Below are 26,992 nucleotides of genomic sequence, written 5' to 3' on the forward strand. Positions count from 1 at the left end.
GGTACTTTTATGAAAATCTTAATTTCTGTTGGGTTTAGGTAACATTTAACTTTACCAAGCATATATTGATCAGGGAATACTTATTGTTTAATTAACTCTTCTTAAAAAGCTGGCGGTTTACGGACCAGTTCAAGCTTGTAGGCCTTATAAAAATCAGCTGTGAAAAGTACTTTGCCAGAATGAAGATCACCGTCAGGCTTCAAAAATTCCTTCATAGATTTTGGTTTTGCCAGTCAGTGCTGGGCCCAAGCAGTCTGGATAATGCCCTGTATCACTTGATACCTGATTCTCCGAGAGCTGTGTGTGTATACTTCCCAGCCAAAAATGGTTTATCTCCATTGGATTAGCAGTAATTAACTCTTTCTTTATCTTTTAGGGCTGTAATAGATCTTCCTCTATGCCTTCCTTGCTTCTATAAGCTAGAAGCTTCTGGGAAGTCAGTCCTTTAGCCTTGAGGAATAAGTTATTCTTTCCCATTTTCATGTATCCATAGCATAAATGTCTGTTTAGTGAAGCTAAATTTTCATATATTGTTGCGGGACAACAGTTTATCCCTTCATCCTCTGTCTTTAAAATTTTTCTCTAACTCTGCTCAAAAGTGCAGATACAGTGTTAATATCGCCTAATTTATGTAGGATATTATGAGAAAGACAAACGCAGTAGATTCTACTGGCTGAAACTTGACTATGAATAGTAAAGGTGAACTCCTGTTTGTTAGGATGTAGCCACTGGAAATCATCCACTAGATCACAAATATCTAACCAAGCCTTTAGTTCCCTAGCCATGTCTGGTGACTTCATGGTGTTGGCAGGAATTCTATCTTTGGATGGATCCAATACCACAATGCAGCTCCTCCGTCAGAATGTTATAATCTCCTACGTGCACAAATTTCTGTAATGCAGTCATTATTTGGCCCATAAAAATTACCTAACATTATGTGGCCCTGAGCAGTTTTCATTGAGAGAGTAATCAATCTCTCTCTTACTTATGTTTGCTGCACTTAGACACACCCCCATGGGATTGTCTGGAGATACAGAATAGCCACCCCTCTTTTTGTGGTAGAGGCAGAACTGAACTACACTTTTATTCTGTATGTACAGTTTTGATAGTGTATGAGAGCTCTTGGTTGGAGTAGCCATACCCTTCATAGGTTCATAGATAAGTACTAGGGTAGCTGCCCTTGTGGGCCATTTCTAAGCCTAGCCAGTTTCCCTTTCCTTAATATTCCATGTCAGAAATTTGAATATTAGCTTTGGGTGCCCCATTTATCGATTTGAATTCCCCCTTCACATTGGTGGGGCTCCTCTGCTAGTATAGTTATTGCGAGTTAGCTGTTCAGCCAGATTTGTCTACAGTGCTTTCCATAGATTTGGTAAATGACAGCAAAGTGTAACATATATGTGTGTGTGTGAGACCTGCTTCTCTGTTGTGTTATACTAACAAGTGTAATAAAATGAGAGCTGGGTAGTTAAGGAAGAAAGGATATATAAGTAACATTTAGTATGAAAAGTTGCCCTAACAATATCAGTATAAAACAACTAATGATACCTAGTTATGTACAACCACCTGAACAGTGAAATACCAGTTAATGTATATTCTACTGTTGTAAAAACTCTTTTTAGAAACAACCAGATGCTAACACTCCCCTTTCTTCTTCTGTCTGTAAGAAGATGTATTAAAAGGGCCCCTGCAATTTTTGGGAACTGAAGATTAAAACAAGTAAAAGTCATGATTGTATGATTGAGACAGGGCACCAAACCTTTGCAGTACCTGCACGCACAGACATCATGTACATGTGAAGGGATTCTGGTGGAATACCATTTCTGTGGAAAACACGCTTTTAACATTTTTTTAGAATGTGGGATGAAAGTAGAGCACCAGGTAATAACCCATATTTAATTTTTATTGCCTAATACCAACATTTTTGTGATAGAAATTTAGGCTTTTTCTGGTGTATCATTTTTTCAGTTGTATAAGGTAATCTTGAAATGCGATATGCACCTGTAGGGGGTGCTAATTGATAATAGCCCCTAGACTGATTCCTTTGGTATGTTATTTATGTTGTCCTTCTCGGACAGTTTTCCCACTGTTTTCTGTCCTGTGGCATTACCCTTCCAGTTATGTACGCCACGCACTATTTTGTTTGTGTTTTATTCTCAGTTGACTATTTTTAATGCTTGTGTGTGGAGTGTTACCATAGGCATTTGCAAGATCCAGGTTAACAATCTGAATTAATAATCATTAGTCCACGTTAGTTGAACTTTGTCAGAGAATGAACTCTGGTTTATGAAAGAAAAGCTGGCATTTGGCATTTATTGATTAACTCTTGTTTTGAGCTAATAATGAGGTATTTATTCGTTGCAGAACTCTACACTGTATGTATTGGTTTTGTTAGTCCGAGGTTTGCAGCATCTGCTTTTAAATCCACTTTTGTGGATAGAAACTACAATATCTCTTTTTCCCAGATGTCTGGTAAACTAGCACTTTGAAAAGAAGGGTATTGGTTATAAGATATTGCTTAAAATCTTCTAGCATGTTATCCATTGCCTTCACATTGGTGCAGTGGATTTTGGTGACTAGTCAGTTAGTTAATTAAATGTGCTTTTTAAGTGTACTTCATATTTTGCATTTTTAAAGTGCAGCTTTAAAGAAGTAGTTGTCATATATGTCTAGGATATCTCTCTCAATTTCTATCACAGTTGATTACTCTTTTGTTATTGTTTTATTCCTCTGGTATGTTTCTAGTTTGTTTATAGAATTATAGAAAAACATCTTTGTTCTGTATTGCATTGGTGATAAGGATTTTCTTAATCAGTGATTTTGATGTTAAATTAGTTTGTTTTAGCTTTCTGTTATATTTTAATTCTACTGCATATGTTTATCCTTTTCCTCTTATGTATGTAGTGTCTTTTGATCAGATATTCTTTATTGTAGTAATTTAGTATGATGTCAAGTCTGTCTTTATTTTTTGTTATGCCTAATTTATCTTTGATATGAGTGTTTATAGCTGAGTGATCTCCATTTGCAGAATTCAGAATTTTTAAGGCAGTTTTTTAGTTTTGCTATGTTTTACTTTTTATTTTAAATGTTGCCGAGTCCTGATCCATGTCAGCAGTTAATGGAATAAGCACAGACCGCTACACAGGTTATTTGTTAACTGGTAAGACCACTAGGGACAGGTAACTATTTTCAGTGGGGACTCAGTAAGTACAGTTCTTTTCAATAATGAATTGCTCAGTCACACACTAGGAAAATGAAGCTGTTTTAGAATATTGCCCTCATAGTTGGGAATTTTATAGATTTGTTCCAGGTTGTTTCGAAATTAAATTATAAGCAAGTCTGTCCATGTTATTTGAGTGAATTGTGTTCCCATTTTGTACTTGTTCATCTATGAATTGGAATATGTATATGTGGAGATGATCCATGCCTGCATGCAAATATTCCATCATAGCCTGTATATTGCATATGTTTTTTTTTTTCCTTTGTCTCTTTTTTTTCTTCCTCCCACCTGCTAATCATTGACCTTTCTTCAGTTGACTCCAGCTGATTCTTTCCTCTTGTATTGGGAAGAATATCTGGTACAGAGGTGAGCGTTGTCTGGAGAGCTGTCATTTAGATAGTTATGGGATTGATGTGTTCTGCCATTGTCCCAATATCTGCTGGCTAGCTGCAGGAGGGAGGACTTTTTGTACCATGCTCAAGCTGGTTGGGCTTTCAGCTCAGACCAAGGTCATATGGAAACCAGTTTGTGCCACTGGACACAGAACCATATGACCTCTCCCCCCATTGGCAGTCCTGCCTCATATTGGACATGGGCTGGGGATGCAGTTTTTTGTAGCCCTGCCATTTGACATGAGCACCCTGGTCATGACAGAGGCCTCCTACACCCTTCCCTTGACATGTGCACTCCTGCACACACATTCCAAGGGCTGCCATCGCTGGCTTAGAATTACCAAGCTTACAGTACCCTATTTATGGTTCTTGTAGTACAAGCCTCTGAAACAATCAGGCATGAGGAACCATCATTCCAGTGATATGAAACTTTAGACATGTGAATGGTCTTTAAAACAGTATGCCTGTCACTGGATTTTACTGCATATCTTTAGAGACGTGGAGACTTTAACTAATGTACACCAAACATGTTTTGACAACCTCTCTGAATGGCATTGCTACAGTGGACTGCTACAAAATGCAAACATAAACAACAGTTATATACTTTTGATAAATGCCTCTTGGAGTATTATCTTTGCTATTCCAGAGTACATTCATGAAAAGAATATATAAAATATCTGGATATGATAATTGATTTCAGCCTCATTTTCAAAGAATATAAGGATATAGCAGTTAAAAGCCTTATTGAATGAATGTCATAGCTGCAAAAGCAATGTTATACCTGACTAGGACATTTTGACACATGCATTTTAAAACACAGTTCCATAATTCTTACAAATCTTAGACACTTCAACCACAAGTTGGAGTTAACTTGTAACAAAATACAGAATGGATTGGTTTTCAGTTTTCTCCTGTCTTTGCCTTGCTTTAGAATGAGCTTGAATGGCTCTATGCAATACACTCAAATTTAAGAAATGCGTCCGTTCTTTAATTTAGAAAAGCATCCCCTGCTTAAAGAAGTAACTGATGTAGTGCCATAGAGATGAGATACTGTACACTTGACCACTTTTTTTTCCGAGCTTTGTGCTCCATGCTGTGTATGATCTGCCTGATTCATTGTCTAGATTGTAGGCAGAATAAAGTAAATTGAAATCTTTAAGTAGATGGCATGGCCGTGGTGGGAAGAGAAGCAGAAGCTTTGGTCCATAGTATTACAGCATGTTTGTTTTTCCCTTGTAATGCTGGCATGCAACCAGATACGGGTGTGGACAACTTTGTAGGACTGGATTAGCAACTGTGTGGTTGTGTGAAACAGAGTTGAACTGAATTACTTTGACCCTTATTTTATTTATTTAAATATCTATTGATTTGTTTATTTTAATTAATATTAGTCTGATATCATTGCTGTATGCTGATATCTTTAGTTGTGGTGGGAGCTGTTTGTGGATGAGAATGCTCGACTTTGCTGTTTGCTTATTATTCTAGCTTTGCAAAACTAATATGATCGTGTGTGACCCAAGTTAGAATAATTAAACAGATATTATTCTGGCAGTGCAAGACTGATGAGCATTTATATGAAGTAAGTTGCAATACTTTAAAGTGACTACTGTGTTTTTGTATTAAACAAACCTGAAATACATAACTGTGGCTATTATTATTATTATTATTATTATTATTATTATTATTCTTTAACCACAACCAAACATCTGAAATGTGTGCATTCAACAGTGGCTGCAATTTGTAGGTATGTGGGCTGTCTGTGGATGAATATGATTGAACTAGCTGTCATGAATACATTAAGCAGTCATTAACCTGACTCTTCAGAGCTAGTACATTTGTGTAACGCAAGTTGAAATACTTTACTTTGACTATTTTTTTAATTGCAATCAAACATGTACTATGTACACAGTTAAGGCAGTGGCTGTAATTGGTGGGTATGATGGCTGTCTGTGCATAAAAGTGACTTAATGTACTGTTGTTTACTGTTAAATGGTTATTGATCTGGTGTGGCAGGAAAAGTGGTGCACTATATATTGTATTTTGCTGAAATCAGTGTAAAACATTAATTGCTATGGCTTATACTTTTGTGTGCGTGTGTGTGTGTTTTTTTTTGGGGGGGGGTCTGCTTCAGAAGACTGAAAAACCAAAAGACTGAATCCCGAAGGACTGAAAATTCAAAATACTGAACACATTTTTAATGCAGGGGCAAGCCTTCCTGCACCCCTCAAGTGGGCCCCTGCTAATTATATATACCAACTCCAAGATTGCACAGCAGTGGAGAAGAGGCAAACTCCTTCATTCAGTATTTTGAATTTTCAGTCTTTTGGTTTTTCAGTCTACTGAAGTAGGCCCATATGTATATATGTGTGCATGTATGGGAGGGTGTTGTGGTATATTTAGGAGTAACATATTGGGTTGGCTGTAATTTCTTTTACTTTCCATCACAGTCAGACATCACTGGTGTATGTCTTTGATGGTTTAAGCAGTGTGTGTGTGTGTGTGTGTGTGTGTAACATATATATGAGTTTGCTTTCATTAGTCGAATTTACACATACCTGAATCACTAAAATGTGGGACTACTTCACCAAAACCTTACTATTGTGAATCAACAGATCACAGATTATTTTTTTCTAAGGGAAATGAACCACTTGGCCACCAGGGAAAACCAAAAAAAAAAATAGACATACCCTCCAACTAAATATACCAACTCCAAGATCACACTACACTGGGGAAAAGGGCAAAGTTCACCTGGTGGCCAAGTGGTTCATTTCCCGTAGTAAAAATATTGGTGATCTGTTGGTTCTTAATAGTAAGGTTTTGGTGAAGTGGTCTCGCGTTTTTAAAATTCAAGTAAGTGTAAATTCAATTAAGGAAAGTAGACCCATTGTACAGTGTGTGTGTGTGTATACATATTTTGTGTGTGTGTATGTATGTATGTATGTATGTATATGTGTGTGTGTGTGTGTGTGTGTGTGTGTGTGTGTGTGTATATATATATATATATATATATATATATATATATATATATATATATATATATAAAATATACACACACATATATAAATTCATAAATAGATATATGCGTGTGTGTATACATATATAAAACATTTATTTTTGTGTGTGTATAATAAGCATATATAGTTATAAGAGTATATGTATATGTGTATTTCATGTACTTATATGTAGGTGTGTATGCATGTTCTGCATATGTTTTTGTGTGGTACAGAAGTATCAGTAGGGAGTACTGCATTGCTGAATATTGGTGGAGTTAGCTGCCTGGGAAGCTTATGTGCCAAGCACTCCTTACTTACTAATATTTGTTACTTTCTATGTGTAAGTGAATATGCACATTTTTTTTCTTAATTACTTTCCTTTTAACTGTCCTGTCCTGCCTTCTGTATCACCTGATTTACATATTTTTTTTTCTCCCTTAGGATTTTACCCATTTTGGAAACTGCTATCTGTAGATTCCTGAATTAGAACACAGCTTGAAATAAACTTTTAAATTTATAAAGAAAAGTTCTATAACTACAGTTTAAGATGAGTTCGGGAAATGCCATGTAAGTACTAAGATGTGCTGCTTATATGTGGTAAAATTATTTATGTAGATCTTTCCTAATACCTTTAATCAACAGTGTAATTGAATACTGTAGATACATCACTCTTATATTTTGTGTGAAAATAATTTACATAACATTTATAGACAATTTGTAAGCCTTTCAGTGGTAAGAAACTCACTGTCTGCTAAGTTTTGTATATGATAGAGCATTGTCAGAAATTTTATTTATGTAATCTTGATGACTGGATGTAAAACCACTAATTCATCCCTGGGATAGTACCATTGTATGTTATGGAAAGGGGTAACATTAATATATTCTGCTGCTGTGGGTTATTTCATATTTAAATTACAAAGACAAAAAAACATTCATGGGAATGCATGACAAGTCTTCTAAAGATCTTCTAGTGTCAATAGCCTAGTAAGACCATATGAACCTAAGAAAGAAGCATTCTTGAAATGATGAAAATACAAAAGTGCAAAATAGAAGAAAATTAAAAAGTTTGCTTTGCATTACCTTTTAAGCAGCAGTTAGCATTGACACTTTCCTCACAGTATTACCCTGGTAGTGCATGAAATGTGATGGTTTTGATTACTCTCTTGACCCTCATGCACTTGTTTAGAAATGAACGAGGGGAATTCAGTAGCTGCCAAAGGCCATGGGTTGAGATCCAATCCAGATACTGGGCTCAAATACCAAAAAGGTATGTCTGTGGAGAATAAAGATAATCAAAGAAGTTGCACAAGTAGGCCAGTAAGAATAACAAGGGAAGCATCAGGGCCAGTAGGAACATAGGTAGCCATTCTAGGGCCAGTAGGAACATGGGTATCCATTCTAGGAGCAGAGACAGTGGGGGACATTGATGAGATGAACCATCTGGAGAAGGTGCCGGCTGAGGTGTAACCAAAAGTTAAGAGTAGAAGCTTGAACAAAAATATAAGGAGCCGAGACGGAGCTACTGGCCAGTTGGGTAAGCTGCCTTAAATCAAACGCATATGGGTGATATAGCCACTCATGGGTCACCTACTGTGGACTAGAAAATCAAAGCACACGAATAACTGGGGGAACTGAGTTCAGGGACCCAGTCTCTGATGCAGAGGTTATCATAAAAAATAAAATAAAAAAAAAACACTAGAGAAGCATGTATGAGATAATTCATACCAAAATTACAAAAAAAAAAAAAAAAAAACACAATGAAGCAAGCTCAAAAATGACCAGTAAAGGGGACTTCCTTCATGGCATTGATAAGCTAGCAACCAAATTTGTCTGCATTATCCGCATTTCAGTGGGAAAGAGATATAAAACTAGTCCACACAGTTAATAAGTAGACCTCTAGGGCAGCTCCATCTGGTTCTTTTATGAGGAGAGATTCCTGGTTGCACTTACAGGCTTTACTTGAGGATATTAAAGCCAAACTTAGATTCTTCCTTAGACATCCCAAATCATTGTGGAACTGCTGCTGCTGAATTGTTTAAAACTCTGTAGGATAAGGGCAGGTTTATGCAGGACCTGGAACAAATTTTTGACCACCTGATGTCAATTTTTAGTCTCTCCTGAACTTGTTCCTTATCCTGTCTCTGACTTAGCAACTTTGTAAAACCATTTATTCCCTTTTTTCTGTCTCTCTCCCTCCTTAAAATGTGAATATTCAGTCAAATTTGTTTTTCTAGTGAAATATCTTTAAAGTTAAAGTGGTTATCTACACTTAATATACTTTATCTATTTTAGCTGGTATTTCTTTATTATCTTCTTAAAAAAATGTGTGATAAGGCTGGGCATTAATTTCTGCTTTTGATACCCATACTTTGTTTCCTGACTTGGGACTGCTTTTTTTTCAGGAAGTCTGTGATGGTTGTCCTGGCTTTAACCACAGGGTTTAGTTAAAAAAAAAAACAATTTGATATTGAAAGGCTTGCCATCCACTTCATACTCTTGGTCTTGGACTTATCTTGAAAGAGCTCTAAATTGGATCTGACCTCAACCTTGAATCCTACATCTAAGAAAAGACCTCAGTCTCATCTGTCCTCACCTTTGGATCCTATAACTAGAAAAAGATCTAAGTTGGATCAGACCTCGTCCTCGGATCCTAAAATTAAGAAAAAAAACCTCACCCTTAGATTCTAAAGACCTAATTTGGATCTGACCTAATCCTTGGATCTTAAATGTAGAGAAAGATCTAAGCTGGATCTGTCCTCACTGTGATCTAAGCTGGATCTGTTCTCACTTTGATCCAAAACAGAAAAGAGTAAATTCATGGATCCAGCCTCCTCGGATCTGATTAAAAAAACAAACAAAAAAAAAACTACCGGATCTGACTAACTGTTGCAGAGACCTTGGATCCAAGCTGTCTGACTCTGCCTGCCTCAGATTCAAAGATTGCTTTTCTTCGGATCCGACGATTGTTCTACGTACTCCAATTCTGTCTGAGCTGAAGAACTCTTGTATCTGAAGCTTGCTTGTCGGATCTGAGGTGTCAGAGGCAGCTACGAAGCTGTTGGAGCTGTCTCTGACACTTAGAAGCCTTGGCTTTGTTTACCTCGACTCTGGCTTTTACCTCTAGGGGATTGCTTTCGAAGCAAAGAGGGTCAGCGATCCAAATATTCATTCTTTTGGACCTGAGATACTCTCTTTCACTGGGGCAGTCCTTCTTCATAGCTATGAAGACGAATTTGCCTGCCAGATTAGAATAGTGCGGTTCATCCCTAACGTCTCTACATTTTTTTATGCAGGGACAACCAGTACGACAACCCCAGACTTACCAACAGGATATTTCTATTTCTGTTTTTTCCAGTACCTCCCCCAGATCATTCCACTGAAGAGGTTCATAGGAAGAAGTGTAAGAGGAAACACTTGGACTCTCTTGAAGAGTTAGTCATGCAGGATATGGACTATGATGAAGGTGAAAGGTACCTATGACCACATCCTGAAGATGTCTCCTGTAGCAATGTTATTGAATTCCTAAAAGAGAGAGATGGTTGGACACCCAGTTACCCTTCATCCAAGAAGTCTGTATTCTGGGTGGCTTTTGATACTGGCCCATCTACTTCTTTGGTAACTCTGCCAACGAGCTTATTGAAGCAGTCTGTCAGAGGATATGTAAGGATCTTGACTCAGTTGAACCCATACCTACGAGATCATACAGGATTATGGCACCTCCTTCAGGTAAACAGTTTTGTGGAGCAAAGGGTTTCCTGTTGATGCCATGGTCGTGGCGACCACCAAAAAGGAACTTGCTAACAGAGTTCCATGGTTCATCCCTCTAACAAGTAGTCTACCACGATGGACAGCTTTGGGAAGTGTATTTTATGCTTCAGCAACCTTTGCTTTAAGGTCACAAAATTATTTGACACATTTTATAAGTCTTCAGAGAGATTTGATTAAGGAAATATCAGACCCCCTCTCAGGATCTGTTTCTGCAGAAGTCCAATCATTCGACTACCTATCAGTCTATTTCAAATTCCTCAATGTGGCTCATTCCGCATTTAGCTGAAGGAACCTCAAGGGTGGCGAGTTCAAACTTTTCCATGTGGAGACCTACCTGGATGCACTTATGTAATTTTGTGGACCTCTTCAAGGCTTCTTTTGTCATTTCTCCCTTTGACAGCACATCTTTGTTTCCCTCCAAAGTAAAGGACACTTTATCTGTCTGAGAGAAGATGGAAAGACTCTGTATGCCATAGGCTTATGTTTTTTCCATCCCACAGATGTTCGTTTATAAGAGTCTATGGGGTGGTCAGAGGTTGTGGTTCAGGAAATATCAAGGTGTCTTGCAGGAAATGTGAAGGAAACTCTCCCAGGGGTTGAAGGGGGGAACTCCAGTGGACGACGATGCCTGTGCAGTAGAGGTGGCCCGTAAACCAGGGGTCCAGACATTGTTTCTTTGAGAGACCTTATAATCACCCCTATTAGCAGACCAGATTACCCACCTCTGGAGGCAAACAGAGGTCGATTATCCCTGCACCTAAATCTAGCTGGGCTAGATTTAACAGATATACTTTGGTCCAGAGGATATTTTCCAGAGGTTATATTGTACCCTTTTTTCCTTTCCACATCCGGTCTTAAAAAAAAATTTGCAATGTTCCACCTTGTCAGAGAGACGAAGCGATACAAACACGAAGCTGCTAGAAGAATGAGTCATTCAAGATGTCCTACCAGACCAGATAGACTTCAACAAAACCTACTCAAGTTTCCTTTTAGTGCCAAAGAAAACATGGAACTGGATATCAGTTCTGGATCTCAGTGTCTTGAGCAGTCAGTTTGACGCCAAGAGTCAGATGGCCATGGTTCAGTCCTTTTTACCTTTTTTTGCTGGGCAAGGACTACTAGATGAGCTCTTTAGATCTTTAGGATACGTACTATTACATAAAGGTAAACAGATGAATAAGAAGGTATTTACACTTTCGGCTGGGAACCAGTCACTACCAGTTCAGTCCTTTGACCTTTAGTCTTACCACGGCCCCCACAGTGTTCACCATATATATATGGCAGTAATAGCATCTCATCTGAGACTGTAATGTGTCCGAGTGTTTCCGAACCTGGATGACTGGCTTATTAATGCTCCGACCAGGCATCTGTTGATAAGAGCAAGAGGTCAGGTCCTCCAGACTTAGTCTTTCGGGGGATAACCATAAACTTCGACTAGTCTCAACTGCTACCAACTCAGAATTTGGAAATCATAGGACCACTGTTTAAAACAAACTCTACTATAGCTTCACTGCCCCCTTTGAGAGTCCAAACTATAAAATCATAGGTCAGAAATATAATATGCAATACAAAGGTTTAAGCCCGCTTGGCCCTTCAAAATCTAAGGTCAAATGTCAGCGTTTGTAACACTAGTACCTTTACCCATATTTTACATGAGGTTATTAGATTTGATTTTTGGTATTGCAAAGGTCAGTACCTTACCAACCTTTGTCAGTTCTGATTGGAGTCATTCAGATATGCAAAAGAGTTCTTATCTGGTGGATTCGATCAGATCAAATTATTCATTTCCTTGCAGCCCAGGGCCATAGTGACCATGAAAGCTTCACAGTTGGGGTGAGGGTGCAGTTCCTGTGAAAACAGTCCAAGGCACTTGGTCCTCCCAAAGAGGCCTGCTTGCATATCACCTTTCTGGAGATGATAGCACTGCTATTAGCATTGTAGGACTTCCAAGATGCTCTCCCTTTGGGGATGATTGCAATTCAAAGGGGCAGTATGTGAGTAGTTTGGTACATCAATAAATGAGGAGGAATCGGATCTTTTTCCTTGTGTCAAGAAGCCGTCAGAGTATGGCTGTTAGCGATCTCCAACCACTTCTGTTATAGCAGTGGCCATTCTGGGAAGTCCTTTGTCATAGCAGACAAATGGAGCAGGTGGATTCTCCTACATCACGAATGGACTTTCAACAAGAAAGTAACAAGGAGATATTTCATTAGTGGGACCAGCCTTGCTGAGATCTTTTTGATTTCCCATAAACAACAAATCTAGCAACTGCTTTGCCCTGATCCCCCCACAGGGGGAATCACCGAGGGATTCTGTACTGGTCTGCTGTATGCCTATCCACCAATCCCACTAATTCCAAAATTCCTATAGTAAGCTGCCTTGTTGAAGAGCAAATCATCCTCATTGCACTGTACTGGCCTCAACAGATTTGGTTCCCCTTCCTTTGGCCTCACTTATTTCACCAAGCTTGGATTCAGGATCCGACTCCAGATATCCTGCGTCACCCAACAGGTATGATCCATCCAGACATATCAAGCCTCAGGCTGATGGCCTGGCTTCTCCAGTTCCATTGATAGCCAGAAAACCTATGTTCTTTTCCTCCTGTCTGACATGAATGCCACAAAACGTCAACACGTAAACTCTTTTCCAGCAAGTGGAAAATATTTGTGTACTGGACTCATAGAAATCATATTGAACCATTTTCAGCTGCTATATTACATACTTGAGGTTTTGGCCCTACATTTTAAAGAAGGAGCTAGTTCCTCAACCATTAAGTTCATTTGGCAGTCATATTGAGCTTTCATATTGGTTTGGAGAGTTCTTCAATAGCCTGTCATAAGTTGTGCAGAGCTTACATGTGAGGCACTCTACATACAAGGCCTCCATTTAAATACCCACTTGGACCTCAATCTGGTACTACTAGAACTTGCACATTTCCCCTTTGAACCAGTGGCCGTAAATATCTAACTTGGAATTTTTTTTCTAGTAGCCATTACATCTGCCAGACAAGATTCTGAAATTCAAGCATTATCTTCAAATCCTTCTTATTTGATTTTTCACAAGGATAGAGCTACGTTACAAACCAGTGTATCTTTTCTTCCCAAGGTGGTGGCAGAATCTAATATCAATCAGTCTATTAATTTGCCGGTTTTCTTCCCCCAAAGTTACTAAAAAAGGAGAATATATGTTACATTTATTACATGTTTACAGACAAGTACGTTTGTACTTGCATAGAACAAAAGACATAAGAAAAACAGACCAGTTATTTGTTTCCTTTGCAGACTTGAAATTGGGTAAGCCAGTTGCCAAAGTAACTTTAGCCAGTTGTATGACTGATTGCATTTCATTCATTTGTGAAAAATTGGGCATTGCCTTTACCACAACTGGTAAGGGTTCATTCAACTAGATCAGTGGCAACTTCTACAGTTTTCTCTCTAGAGCGTCCATGGACGACATATGTCCAGCAGCAACTTGGGCTATTCCCCATACATTTGTTACTCATTACAAATTCAAGAATATCCTTTCTTGGAGTCCACGCTGGAATTTAGGTAGCTGGTTCCCATCAGTTGAGGAGAGAATGAAAATTGACAGCATCAAATAAAGAAGCTATGTACTTATAATGTTCCATCTATTTTGTCCATTTTCATTCTTCCTCAACTTCCTGTCCACCAACCCCCGTCCATTTTTTATATATAAACTTCTGGAAGAATTAGTTCGTAGAGGAACATCACTGTCCTTTTATACTTTCTAATTTGAGTACATGCAGTTATTACACCTCTTTTGTTTATGCATAGTAAATATTTTATTTTCTAGTAAAATCAGCAAACAAGATCTGAGGTAACTTAGGGTCATTGCATTTTGGGTAAGGGGAAGCTCGAGAGTTTTAGGTTGCCATGAGCTGTAGCAGTGGCAGAGACGTATCTGAGCAATGGATACAAACCCATCAGTTGAGGAAGACTGAAAATGGACAAAACAGATGGAATGTTATGGGAAGTACATAACTTCTTTTTTCTTCTGCACCTAAGTTCCAGAGGAATTATCATTCAAAATCTTTTTGTCTGTAGGCAGCCTAGACAGCCTGCTAGGAGTAAGAGGGATTCTAAGAGGAGTTTCTCAGGTAAACCCAGTTCTAGAGGCCAAAAAAACTTATTTTCTAAACATATCTGCCTCTGGCATCTGGCCTCTCCTTTCCTTCGGATAGATTCCTTTGTCTCTCAGGCCAATCCTTTCCTTTTCTGTTTGGCAACAGATAATCAGAGACACCGTAGTTCTGTCAATCATCCAACATGGTTATTTTGTGGTGTAGAAGTCCCTACCTGAGCCTCCTCCTTGCCAGCTTCCTCATTTTCCTTTTGTTTTATGGGATCCAGTAAAACAGGGAACCATCCAGTCTGTTCCCTTGTCTCAGCAGGGAACAGTTTTTTTATTCCAGAATGTTTCTGGTTCCCAGCAAGGAGGGGTTGTTAAGGCCCATTCTAGACCTGTTGTATCCCAGCACCTTTCTCAAAGTTCCTTCCTTCAGAATGTTGTCTGTTCAGATCCTTTTCACTCTTTTGCTCCCCCAAGCTTTTCTAGTCTTCTGGGATTTGAAGGATGCTTACCTCCATATTCATATCCATTCGTTCTTCAGGAAGTTTTTATGTCTCTATGTTTATTTCTCTCATTATCAGTTCTCTGTTTTGCCTTTTGGGCTTTATACAGTTTAAGGGTATTTACCAAATGTCTGCCCTGTGGTAGCCTTCTGCAGACTTCAGGAAATTCACATATTCCCTTATTGGGATGACCTTTTAATTCAAGCCCACTCTTGGCAACTCCCTCTCGAGACCAGGTGTTTTTGGGTTGCAGGATTCAGTCCATCCCAGTGTTGGCTTGCCTTTTGCCTCCCAGAATCTTCTTTTTGACTGATTATTTGTAGTCTATTCTTCCTCTTCCAGTTCTTCTGCATGGGAATTTCCCTGAGCCCTGGAGTACTTGACATCCACCATTCCCATAGGTTCATAGGTAGGTACTAGGCTATCGGCTCAAGGGCCTACATAAGCCTAGCCAACAAGGTTCCTGGCTTATGCCACCCAAGAAAGTTATTTTCCTGTGCCACTGTCAAGCAGAGACACAGAAGTGATCCCTTGGGTGTATTTCCTATTTCCCATCCACTCATCAAGATTTTTCTTGAAGAGTGCTAATGAAGAACTTTGCTTGACATAGATGGGTAGCCTGTTCCAGAGTATGGGAAGTCTCTGGGACAGGATTCTATCTCTCAGCATGTCCTGTTTATTGTGGTGACAAGGTTTAGGTCCCTAGAGCGTGTAGCTTGGAGGGATTGGGATTTCTTTAGGTGTAACATGTCCAACAGCTCTGGGTTTGATATATCTTTATATGTTAGGCAGAGATCATCTCGGAGTAGGTGATATGCTACGGAGTAAAGCTGGAGTTTTTTGAGTCTGTCAGTGTAGGGTATTTGATCTAAACAGGTTGTCCCACTTTCTGTCCATAGCCAGTGGGGCAGTGTCTGGGCAGGTCCTCGGTCGTTCATATTCGCCTCTTCAGCGTCATAATGCGCTTGAGCAGTTTTCAAGTGCCAGTCTTGAAAGGTATAAAAGAGCCAGGATTTACCATCAAATTAAGTCTTGAAAGCTGCAAAAACCCGTTGGGGCACTTTTCTTTGGAAACAAAGACCCGATGTCATTTCAAATTAAAAATATTTATTGCATGTGGGAAGACAGCAATGACTCTTTTTACTGCCACTTTTTGTATTAGATGCTTGTTAGACTCACACCACGCCGCCGGCCTGTTTTCTTTGTGCTCTAGGATTCAACAAACTGTGGCGTTTTCACGAAAGTAAGCCGTCACTTCCCCCTGATTTTTGGTAAAACCGTTAGCGACCAAATGTTACATTGCCCGGTCTCAAGTAAAAGCTAAAGAATACTTAAGTCCGACCTCTTCTCCACTGTCCTTTTATGCTCTCCGACCAGCTTTTAGACAAATTACCCATTTCTCCATGGCGCCTATGCTGTTCCTACGACCCAACTACACTACGACACCGTCATCTATTACCACCCCGAGTCTTGGAGCTCAGGACGCCCTTACCCCCACCACTACCCCACCGGCAAAGCCACTTACCATCAAAACCCCGAGGCCGCTGGCCAGGCCCCCCACTCCCGACTACTTCTCTAGTGATTAAACTTATGGAAAAACCTAAACAACATCCTAAACAGCAAGCCTCTCACAAAAACACTTCCATTCCCCAGACTTCCACAAGGGCTTATCCTCAAAAGATCTGCTCAAAATGGCAAAAATCCCCAGACAAAACCTCCAGGGGTTCCAGGCCTCTCAGACAGGAGCCCAGATTAAGGGAGGACTACTTCCCCATCCCTCTAATCAAAAACCTTCTCAACCCTCAGAAAAGGACCAAAGAATTTCAAGAGCTATTCTCCTTTCTGCCCCTCTCTTACCTCTCGGTATTCCCTGAAGACTACCCTTTGCTTCTTTTCTTTGGACCACTCTGATGCAGAGGACAAGATTCAGCCAAGATCCCAAGATTACTTCCTTTCAATCAGGCAAGGAATTCTTTCTCCCTCCTGTCTTACATATATTAGATGATGTGTACCTAGAACTCAGATGAGTGATGTGCAATCAGCCTCTCTCACCCAGCTTCTTGCCTCTCCTCCTGTGTTAAGCCTGACCAGTCACCAGATCAGATTCATACCTCCACTACTAACCAAGATCTCAAGATTTGGTCACTTCCCAAGGGGGTAGTATCCTCAGTTGGAATTACCTTCTACCTTAAAACCACAAGAGAACTTCAGAGAGAGGGGAAAACAGATTCCAGAAAGGTGTTAAAAAATGCTACTGCAACCAACTAAACTTCCAAAGAATGTCGCAGTATTTTTAGTTTACCCTTATTTTATTGAAAGAACACCTACACAAACTGACACAACCAAAACAAATGAATTCAAAAGAGTTGCAGATTCACAGATTCAGTGGGATAAGTTTATAGTGCAGCTGGTTTGAGCTGCAGAGGAAACCCTTTAGATAGAGTTGCTGGAACTGTTGTTAGGCCTCTGACAAAGACGAGAGAACACAGGGTCGTGAGGTTTTGTCGTAGACATGCTAATAAAAAGATGCAAAAAGAGTCACCCTTCAAAAAGTATGTATTTCTTAGGTGCTAAAGCAAAATTAGTATTTCAATTTAAAGCTAAAGAGGAAGATGCACCTCTTCAAAAGAAAAGTGAGATTGGCAGGTACAACCTCCAAAATTGGCAGGTAAAAGCTCAACTTTCCATTGCTTCTTAAAGCAGGAGATTTCATTTCCTGGCTTGGGCAGGGCACTTGCAGTTACAGGCCAGAGCAAGTGAGAGAGAAAAACCCAGCACATTCTCAAAAGAGGCATGAGATCACAGAGGTGGAGAAGATAGACAGAATATAGTTTCAGTCTACTTTAGAAAAGGTGATCCCCTTTACCTGCACCCATGCTCAAAGGACCTAGCATCAATACCTTGGGAAGCAGCAAACAAAAAAGACAAATCAAAATTGGCATATAGACACAGGGAAAAGACACCACCTCAACAGATTTCAGACACAGGCTACAGATTTACCTTTTAGCACCACAAAAAAATGAGGCAGCCGCAAAAAAATGGCTGCCACTCATGGACAAGAAACAAATTCAAGGCATGCTGCTAAAGAAAATTGAAGAGGTGTTTGACAAACTCATTGCAGCCAACAAGGTGGACAAAGCATGGAGATAAAATTGAGATCTATCCATCCTAAACACAATATTTACAGGTTTCAGAAAATTCAATCCTACTACACATTTACAGCTTTCCCATGCTGCAATTTGAGCACCTCCTTCCCATGCTACCAAGGAGAAAGGCCTGGTAAACAGCTGGCTCACTAGATTACAGGAATACAAAGATACCCATGACTGGGCAACTGAACCTCTCCATTCTTGCAGGTTCCTTCCCTATATCTGTTCTACCTCTTGTTGTTTAAAATACCTCTGATGATACCTGCAGTTCACTCCATCTCAACAAAGCATCAGTAACTCACTCTCTGTACCCATAATAGAATATACCTGCCCATGGACGCACTCCCTTTGCTGATACACCTTTCACAGGGACAAAATATCTGCAACACCCTGGCTGCGCTGGATAAAGATGATCTTTATAATATACACAGACACAAAAGAAATCATCAGCATAATTCTACTTCAAAACAGCTTCAACAAAATGCATCCCATGAATCAAACAAGCCAGATGCCACCACCCTCCAGCAAATAACAACAAAAACACATCTCAATCACCACAGCCAGACAAACAAAACAATTGAACCTGACTCTCATGCAGATAAACCAGGCATTGCTGATCCCATGGCAAACTTGGCATTGCTGAAAAAGGTATGGGAGCAAAAAACCACCAGAGGATCAAATGGCAGCTTCTGAAACTTATGGTCAACCTAAAATGATATGTCTTCAAAAATTATCATCATTCCAACCTGCTTCAAACCAACAGCCAAAAGGCTCAAACATTAACCAAAGCAACCAGGTCTCATCATCACAACTACCTCCTCGAAATCAAATCATAACTCACTACAATCAGTGACTTCTACGGAATGACAACAAAAAGATCATGAAACATCAATCAAAAAAAAGCAATTCATGAAATGCCATGCAAAAAGAGATGCAACCTCCAAAGCCAAAACAAGCTCAGACCAGCAAACAGGCCAGATGACAGACATTCCCATACCTGTGAAGGTGGGGCAAACAGAAAACAACAGCTCCATAGGGAACTGTGCACCCCTGACAAACACACCAAATGAGCAGGCAAATACAGCTCCTTGCCAACAAATCTAAAGGGAAACAAAGAACAGGGGCACAAAGATCAACACTAAACTCACATGACAGAACAAATACACCAGAGAGTGCAATCCTCATTCCATGTAAAAGAATCCATCGGCTCAAAGTGGGCCAGACGCGCATCTCTAGTAAATTTTGCTGCACAACCTAAATTCTGAGTTTCAGAAAAATTGGACCCAAATCTATAGGCTCATCCATCCAGACTTTCGGGAAATTGGGCAACTTGCCATGTCTACCAAAGACAGCACTGAAATTTCCTCTCCTCTTCTCCCCAAAGTCCTCCAGAGCCCAGGCAAAAAATTCTTTCTCATCCCTACTTGCTGAAGACACACCTGATTTCATCCCTGAAGACATTCTACTCCCCACTCCAGATCCACCACATGGATCCTACCTCCTCTTCCTCTTGTGCCCTCAAACTTCTCACCAGAAATCACAACCCTTAATAAGCTCAAAATCCCAACCCCACCGCATGGAGCTAAGACCCTCCCCTCTCAGAGGACCCCCTGATTGTACCTGAGGTGCAGAGAAGACCTTCTTCTAGAAAGACCCTTCTACTAAAAAAACCTAAGTTTTGTAAAAGCCGGATTAAAAAAGGGCCACTTTCCTGGGAAGAGAATCTCAAAAGTAATAAAATAAGGCCAAAATAATATACCTCAGACTTTCCTCCTCCATCTCATCCATTCTCCATCACATCACATCCATTTTTCTCCCATATCTTCACATCACATCATCCCTTTCTCTCTATTTCTCTCTCCCATTAAAGAATATAAGATTAACTTGAAACATCCACCCTCCCCAACCACACACCCCCAAGGAAACTTGACTCATATATATTTCAAAACTGACCCCCTTCTTCTCTGAGCCAACTCTAAGCATCACAGCTTGGAAAATAGCCTCCTCTGGGCCTTCCCTTCTTTTCCTCCTTTTACAGGGGTTCGGAACTTCTGGCACTTCTGGCAATTACCATGCAACTTTTCTTTCGATCCACAAGGACCTTTTTGCCCAAAGCAACCACCTTAGGCCATTTGCCTCAGCCTATCCACTTTTGGCTAGACTATCTACCTTCGCACTACAAGGGGAAAGGCCAACGTACAACAACACACAAAACCACAGACTATCCTATTATTTGATTTGACAGGCTACAACCACAATTGGACCATTATCCCAACAGGTGTGCTCCAGGTGCTGCTGTCCTATGCTTACACAATCTGTCAAGAAGAGCTGTCTCCAAACAGACAATCTCAAATGGATAGCCCCACCAATCTCACAACTCTTGTTACACATCATGACAAAAAGCTAGCATCAAGCTCATTTCATCACCAGCATGGGGCCACCAAGCCAGGGCCAGCTCCAGCTACGGGAACAATTTTCCTGCAGCTACTCTTTCACAGTGCCAACTTGGAGTTCAGTGCACACTTTCTCCAACATTTTCAACACTCCACTATACCTCAAACTAAACTGCTTATCACTACCTCCACTTGTTTCAGGCAGCTTTCTTGTTTCTCCTAGTTCCTACTCTAGTGCCTGACCTACTGCCACCCCTACTTAGTCTACCCACCAGTTATGTTTGCAGCTGTATGCAATGCACGATTGTAACAGTTTAGTACTGCAGACCCTTAATAAAGAGATGCTAACCTGCAGTCCTTCCCCATGCCTTCCCTCCATCCATCCTTCTTAGGACAGGCCCAGGACAAACACCTTCTCATACAAAATTTTTTTATTTTATTTTTTTGGTGTATTTTTTTTAACTTTTGCTTTTTGATTATGCTATATTGCATGATTACATAAGTTTATGTTTTGCCTTCCTCTGGGGGACCTGACATCTGGGGAAAAGAAAAAACTGAAGATGGCGGCGGCTCGCTCTTTTATTCCCCCACACGCGTTGGGAAGGGGAAATGAAGAAGGACAACCGGACGACCCTAGACTTTGAATAAATTGACTGACGGACCGAATGGCTGATGGCAGGATAACCCATCTGTTGACTGCAGCTGCAGCTGAGCACCTCTAATCTACATTTTATTTAGGTAGTAAAAAACTGTACTTTTTAGGCCAGTAATCCTCTTTGTGAGGTACTTCTGTGGCCTTTCCAGCTGCTGCAGATGTCTTGTGAGGTACATTCCAAAAGGGGAGTTGTACTCCACAATGGATCTAATGAGTGTCGAGTAGAGAGGAACAATAACCTCTTTTTTTTTTCCTGGATGAGAACCCTTTTATGATAAGGTGTGCCACATAGAAGGACTTCCTGACTAGTGTGGCAATGTGACTATCAAAGGAGGGACTACTGTCCACTTGGGTCCCAAGGTCTCTTATCACACATTCGGTGTTAAGTAGATTGCTACCTATGTGGTAGTTCATGGGTACAGAGTTATTACCAAAGGGGATAACGCTGCACTTTTTGGCATTGAGCTTGAGGCCATGGCTCTGACACCAGGCATATGTCTCAGCGAGGCCCTTCTGTAGGATGTCCACATCATTTGGGGACTGACTATGGCTCCTAGTTTGCAGTCCTCTCCAAACTTTTGTTAGCCAGAGGCCTTCTGTGTTAGCCTGTACTTCAGAGAAGTAGATACCAAACAGGAGAGGTCCCCGGATGTATCCCTGTGGTACTCCACTTGTCACTGCTTTGAGGTCAGATTTGGAGTCTGCAACTTTTACAGTGTGGGTTCTGTCAGTGAGCAAGTTGGCAACCCATCTTGTGACGTAGGGATTTATACCTAGTTTAGTGAGTTTAGCTATACTTCCAGAATGGGGGATGGTGTTGAAAGCCTTGGCGAGATCAAGATAAGCTGTGTGAACCACCTTATCCTCATTTACAGCTTTGGTGACTGCCTCAAAGAAGTCGATCAAGTTCAGGAGGCATGATCTGCTTTTCACAAACCCGAACTGGGTGGGATCCAGAGTTCGGAGGGTACCAATGTCTTTGTTTATGAGTTCCATGATGATACGTTCCATGGCCTTGCAGACCAGACTCATCAGGCTAATAGGTCGACGTGATTTGTTTTGACAAACTCCATATGAGGAAATTTCAGTGGTATCTCGAGACTGTTTGGTTTCAGCACTGCTACCTTCTGTAGTTTCTCGTTCCTCATTCACTGTGTTTCAAACTCTAACTTCGCTGGTGGATTCAGCAGATTTCATTATTCTTTTCATGACAGCTTTCTTTTTCTCTTCATGCTGAATGTACCAGGGCAGTAGCCTCTTCTGGTGCTTTTCTCAAGGATTTTCATACTAGATCCATCTTGGAAGTTTCTATTCGGTCTTCTATTTATACCCTTATCAAGCATTACATTTCCAAGGCAAGGGCTATACATGGATTTGTGGAGGGCTGTTCTCTGCCTCCCCCCCATACTTTTCAGTAGCTTTTGTACTCTCCCAAGAGTAAAGAATACTGCAACCATAATAAAGAAAGATTTAGTACAGTTGTGTATGATCTTACCATAACAGTAGATGTCCTACATTAATAAAAAGATGGATAACAGGTGTAATTTTGTTGACCAGCAGTATATAGGGGGCACTTTCTCTTGGAGAGAGAGTGAGACTGTAATCTGAGCAATAAAAAAGGAAGGGAAGGACTTAAGACGCCTTGTCATATATGCCTATATCTGTACTTAACCACAAGTACAAAATGTCTGTGCAGTTTTAGGTAATAGATTTGCAGTGATTACATAGGGATCAGTGTTTTTTGTGGAGGAGAGGAGAACAGAAGGCTATGTTCTGCACACAGTGCTAATAATCTAGTATGCTTGTCAAAAAAAGGAGACTTGATATCTTTGGATGCCGAGAAAGCTTTCGATAGTGTGTGGTGGCAGTTTCTTTCTGAATTAATAAGAAGTTTGGGTGCTCCTAGTTGTATAATAAAATTGTTGACCAACATGTATGAGGAGGTGGCAGCAAGGATTAAGATAACAGAACAGTTTGCCAGAATGTTCTGAGTAGAAAGGGGGACTAGGCAGGGATGCCCACTTCCCCCTTTTTATTTGTATTATATTTGGAGCCATTTACCATGCAGATAAGGGCATTGGGATAAGGGGTTATGACTGGCATGGGGAGCAAAGGAAGATAACCATGTTAGCAGTTATTGACACTAGGAAAACCAAAGGAAGGTAATGGGTTGTTATGGAAAATAATTTATTGCTTTTGGCAAAAGAACTGAGTGTATGTTCAGTAAGGATAAAACATGTACAAAACATTACATGTGATGGTTGAGGAGCAGGATTTAAGGCACGGAGGTGGTGGTGGTATGGGAACACTAGTAAAAGTGGTTAACTGTTTAGGAATATGCTTAGTTACATCAGTGGAGGACTCATGCCTTACTATGAGTTATTCCAAATGAGAAAAAACAAGGCATTTGTTAAGAAGGTAGCAAATGTTGCTATTAGGTCTGGATCATATAGCTCCGATACTATATACACATGCGTGTCTGTGTGTGTGTGTGTGTGTGTGTGTGTGTGTGTGTGTGTGTGTGTGTGTTATATATAATATATAATGTGTGTGTCTGTATATGTATATATATATATATATATATATATATATATATATATATATATAATGTGTGTGTCTCTGTATTATATGGATATAATATATATATCTATATGTCCTTCCACATTATATCCTGGCAGTTTTGGGTCAATCCTTTCAACAGAATTTGAAGAAGTGGATGCAAATAATGTTGGAGTTCTTCTGGGATGGATTTAAAATTCTGGTGAGCTGGGAAGTGATTATGATGGTGAAGGATAGGGAAGGTTTGGGAGTGAAGAGATGGACATATTTGCAGGCAGCTCATTGGGCCTTGATGACTACACTTGTACAAGAAGGATACAGCCATAAACAGAAAAAAATGTTATAGTAGGACTTAGGAGAGGAAGAGGATATGATTATAGTCCTCCTGAGGGTTAGCTAGCAATGATGGGAACATAAATTTATGGAGGGGTTGAGTAAAGTAGTTAAGGACATACTATTTGATAAGTAGGGAATGAGAGGTTAGAAAGGTGAAATTTATAGCATTGGCAGTGTACAGCTGGACAGTTAAAAACCTCTTAGTGGGGATGGAGGGAAGCAGAGAATAAGGTGAAGCACTGAAAGTGTTTGGTTGTAGGTGTCAGACCAAAAGGATGGGAAGAAGGAAAAGAAAAATTTGGATGGAAAGAGAGGTTGAGATGGGACCTTCCTTGGAGTAACATATTTTGTTAAAAATTTAAAGGGAAGTCATACTGATAATGACAGAATCCCCTGGATAGTGAATTCATTAGTGGAAGCAGGGAAGGTAAGGGTTTGGTTTGCTTAACGTTGTTCTCTCTAGAATGCATACAATGATAACCAAGACAAAGACTGACATAATAACTAAAATGAAGGGCCTCTGGGAGAAGGACTTGCAGATGGAAGTATCTGTTGAGCAATGAGGTGCATTGTTTCAAATCTCTGTGACTGCAATCTCAGAGAGATTTCATACTTTTGCATGGAAATGTTTATATTGTTATTTCAGACAGAATGCAAGTGATGTTCCCAGACGTGGAAGGAAGCTGTTGCAGACATGATAGAGGACAACATGAAACATGGATTTATATGTTTTAGGAATGAGAATGGCTGGAGAAGCTTGAAAATTTGCATCAGTTAATAAAAATGTTAACAAGGTCTGCAGTAACTTTTACCAAGGAACTATTTTTCTTGATCTGGATATTGGAACTTTGTATGGGTAGTGATGTTATTAGCAAAAAAAAAGCTGTTACTAAAAGATGGAAAGAGAGTTGAGGTTTATAAATTTGATAATGAACCTGTATAAGCAGGAAGAGGCAATGTGACCCAAGAACAAGATGAAGTAAACCGCAAAATGGAGTAGATGGTTAGTAATTTTTAGAAAAGTCAACTGCAACTTAGGAAGGGAAGAAGAATGAGAATGTACCAAAAGTGGGTACTATAGAGTGGCGATTGAGAGATATTGTATTAAAAGGTGGGGTGGGCAGGGACATACCTTTACAACCTTAGGGTAATTTTTCACAAAGGATGGATTTTTCTGGTTTATCAAGTTAATATGAATATTATAAACAATAATGAGAACTACAGTTGATATAGAGCTGATAAGTAAATACAATGACAGTATTGTGTATTATTTTTTAGGGTTGATTTTTTTTATGTGAAACTTGTTTTTAAACAAATATATTTTTTCATTTGTGTTACTATTTATTGTAAATTTTCTGTCATTTTTCTAGTTTTATTGCTGCTGTTAGTAAAAAGTTTTCTAAAAAAGTGACTAGCACTGATAGCAGACCAAGCCCCCTGAAGAAAAAACATGCAAAGAAATACTGTTTAGTCCTGAATTACAGTGACATGATAAAAACTACATCTTATTTAATAAGTCATGTCTGCTGCACAGAAGGACAGGTAGAGTTTCTTAGTAGTCCAGAGAACTCTGGCTGTCTCTAAAAGATGAAACCAATGTAGGAAACATAAAAAAAAATCAGAACCCATCAAATAAAATAATCTTACAGATGACTGCTGTGCGGAGGCAGTACAATCCCAGGTTTAGGACTACTTTCAGCTGTAATATCTACCATGACTCAGTTAGTGGAACTTCAATAAACTGTTGACTAAAATGCTTTTTTCAGGCCATGTTGAAGGCAGGTATTGAGGTTAATTTGTAGGAAAGTTGCATCTTTTCTAAGGCAGAATTGTATTCTCCAGCCTTGGGTGCCTTTTGAGACATAGCTGTAGTGTCTTGCCTGAAAAGAGTCTTCGGACCACTGTACTCGCCCTATATTAACAAATGTAAAAATAATTAAAATAAAAGAACTGTTGAAAAGGAGAAAATACAAGACTGTGTTTAAATAAGACATTGTTGCTGTGTCTCATTCTGACTGTAAGCAAGTGCTAATGGATTCATTTTTCCAGATTCTGAGAGTACAGCAAACATAAACATGCTCACACTGTGATTACTATATCATACAGTCAATCTCTGGTGATCAGCAGCTGTTCCTTGTGGTGGATTTGTATGTCTTTCCATCGCTGATGTGAAGGAAACTGTAACCTAGTCTGGCAATCCATTAAGGGTTTTCTGCACCTTAAGTTATCATTCAAAAATCCTTTCCCACTTTGGGACCAGAATTTCATTATGGAGCCTTCATGATTTCCTTTCCTATCACTGTTGTAGTGTTCTTAATGTAAAGAATCTCCTGCCAAGGATAGCCCAATGTCCGGACAGCATACCAAAGCCTTTGAAATTTATAGCTGTCGTACATCACACCTTAGGCCCCCCTCCACAGAGCGCAAGGCGTAGGGCATAAAGGTGATGTATGATTGTACGTACCTCAAAACTTACTTGCCACCAGTCAGAATGCCATCATTGGTATGAACGCTTCTTCTTCTGTGCTAGTTACTGAGCTGTGTTTCAGATAATTGCCCCATTGGGCTTTCTTCTTATCTATTTTTATTTTGCTGCGTTTACTTGTCTTCGAGAAAGGGAAAATGTCAGTGTGGGAGGGAGATTCCCCATAAAGATCGTCCCGGGCAGTGTCTCTTCGTTTTGGATGTTTCACAAGATCATACACAGTATTCCAACTTTCAGTCATTTGTTCATAAGACCATTTGTAGTTGTCTCTCCTCCTTGTCAATTTACCTGGAGAACCAATGTCTTAAATTGTTGGCTCAAGGCTCTGTGGTGGAGTCTTCCTATCACAAATGTCAGTCACGTGCCAGTAAAAAGGCCAGCAAACTCGGGTCTGTTTTGAATGTTGTCTCACCTCCTCCAAACATCTCTCTTGAGGGTAGTGAAAGCCCG

The 26,992-nt window shown here is 39.8% G+C and overlaps 1 protein-coding gene across 2 annotated transcripts in view; it reads left to right on the forward strand.

Moving 5' to 3' along the window:
• MRE11 (MRE11 homolog, double strand break repair nuclease) overlaps positions 1 to 26,992 on the forward strand; it is a 1,653,959-nt gene that overhangs the window by 49,364 nt on the left and 1,577,603 nt on the right. Inside the window, exons 1-2 of one of the 2 annotated variants that reach the window (XM_044072643.1) lie at positions 1,673 to 1,881; positions 7,047 to 7,172. In XM_044072643.1, coding sequence (XP_043928578.1) covers positions 7,153 to 7,172 — 20 coding nt within the window. In that variant the 5' untranslated portion in view covers positions 1,673 to 1,881; positions 7,047 to 7,152. Of the gene's footprint in view, positions 1 to 1,672; positions 1,882 to 7,046; positions 7,173 to 26,992 lie in introns of those variants that run through there. The other variant, XM_044072642.1, reaches the window with a different exon arrangement.

The sequence above is a fragment of the Protopterus annectens genome, chromosome 5.part0, assembly GCF_019279795.1.
Source record: "Protopterus annectens isolate FY-2018-M chromosome 5.part0, PAN1.0, whole genome shotgun sequence".
Taxonomy (NCBI): Eukaryota; Metazoa; Chordata; order Ceratodontiformes; family Protopteridae; genus Protopterus; species Protopterus annectens.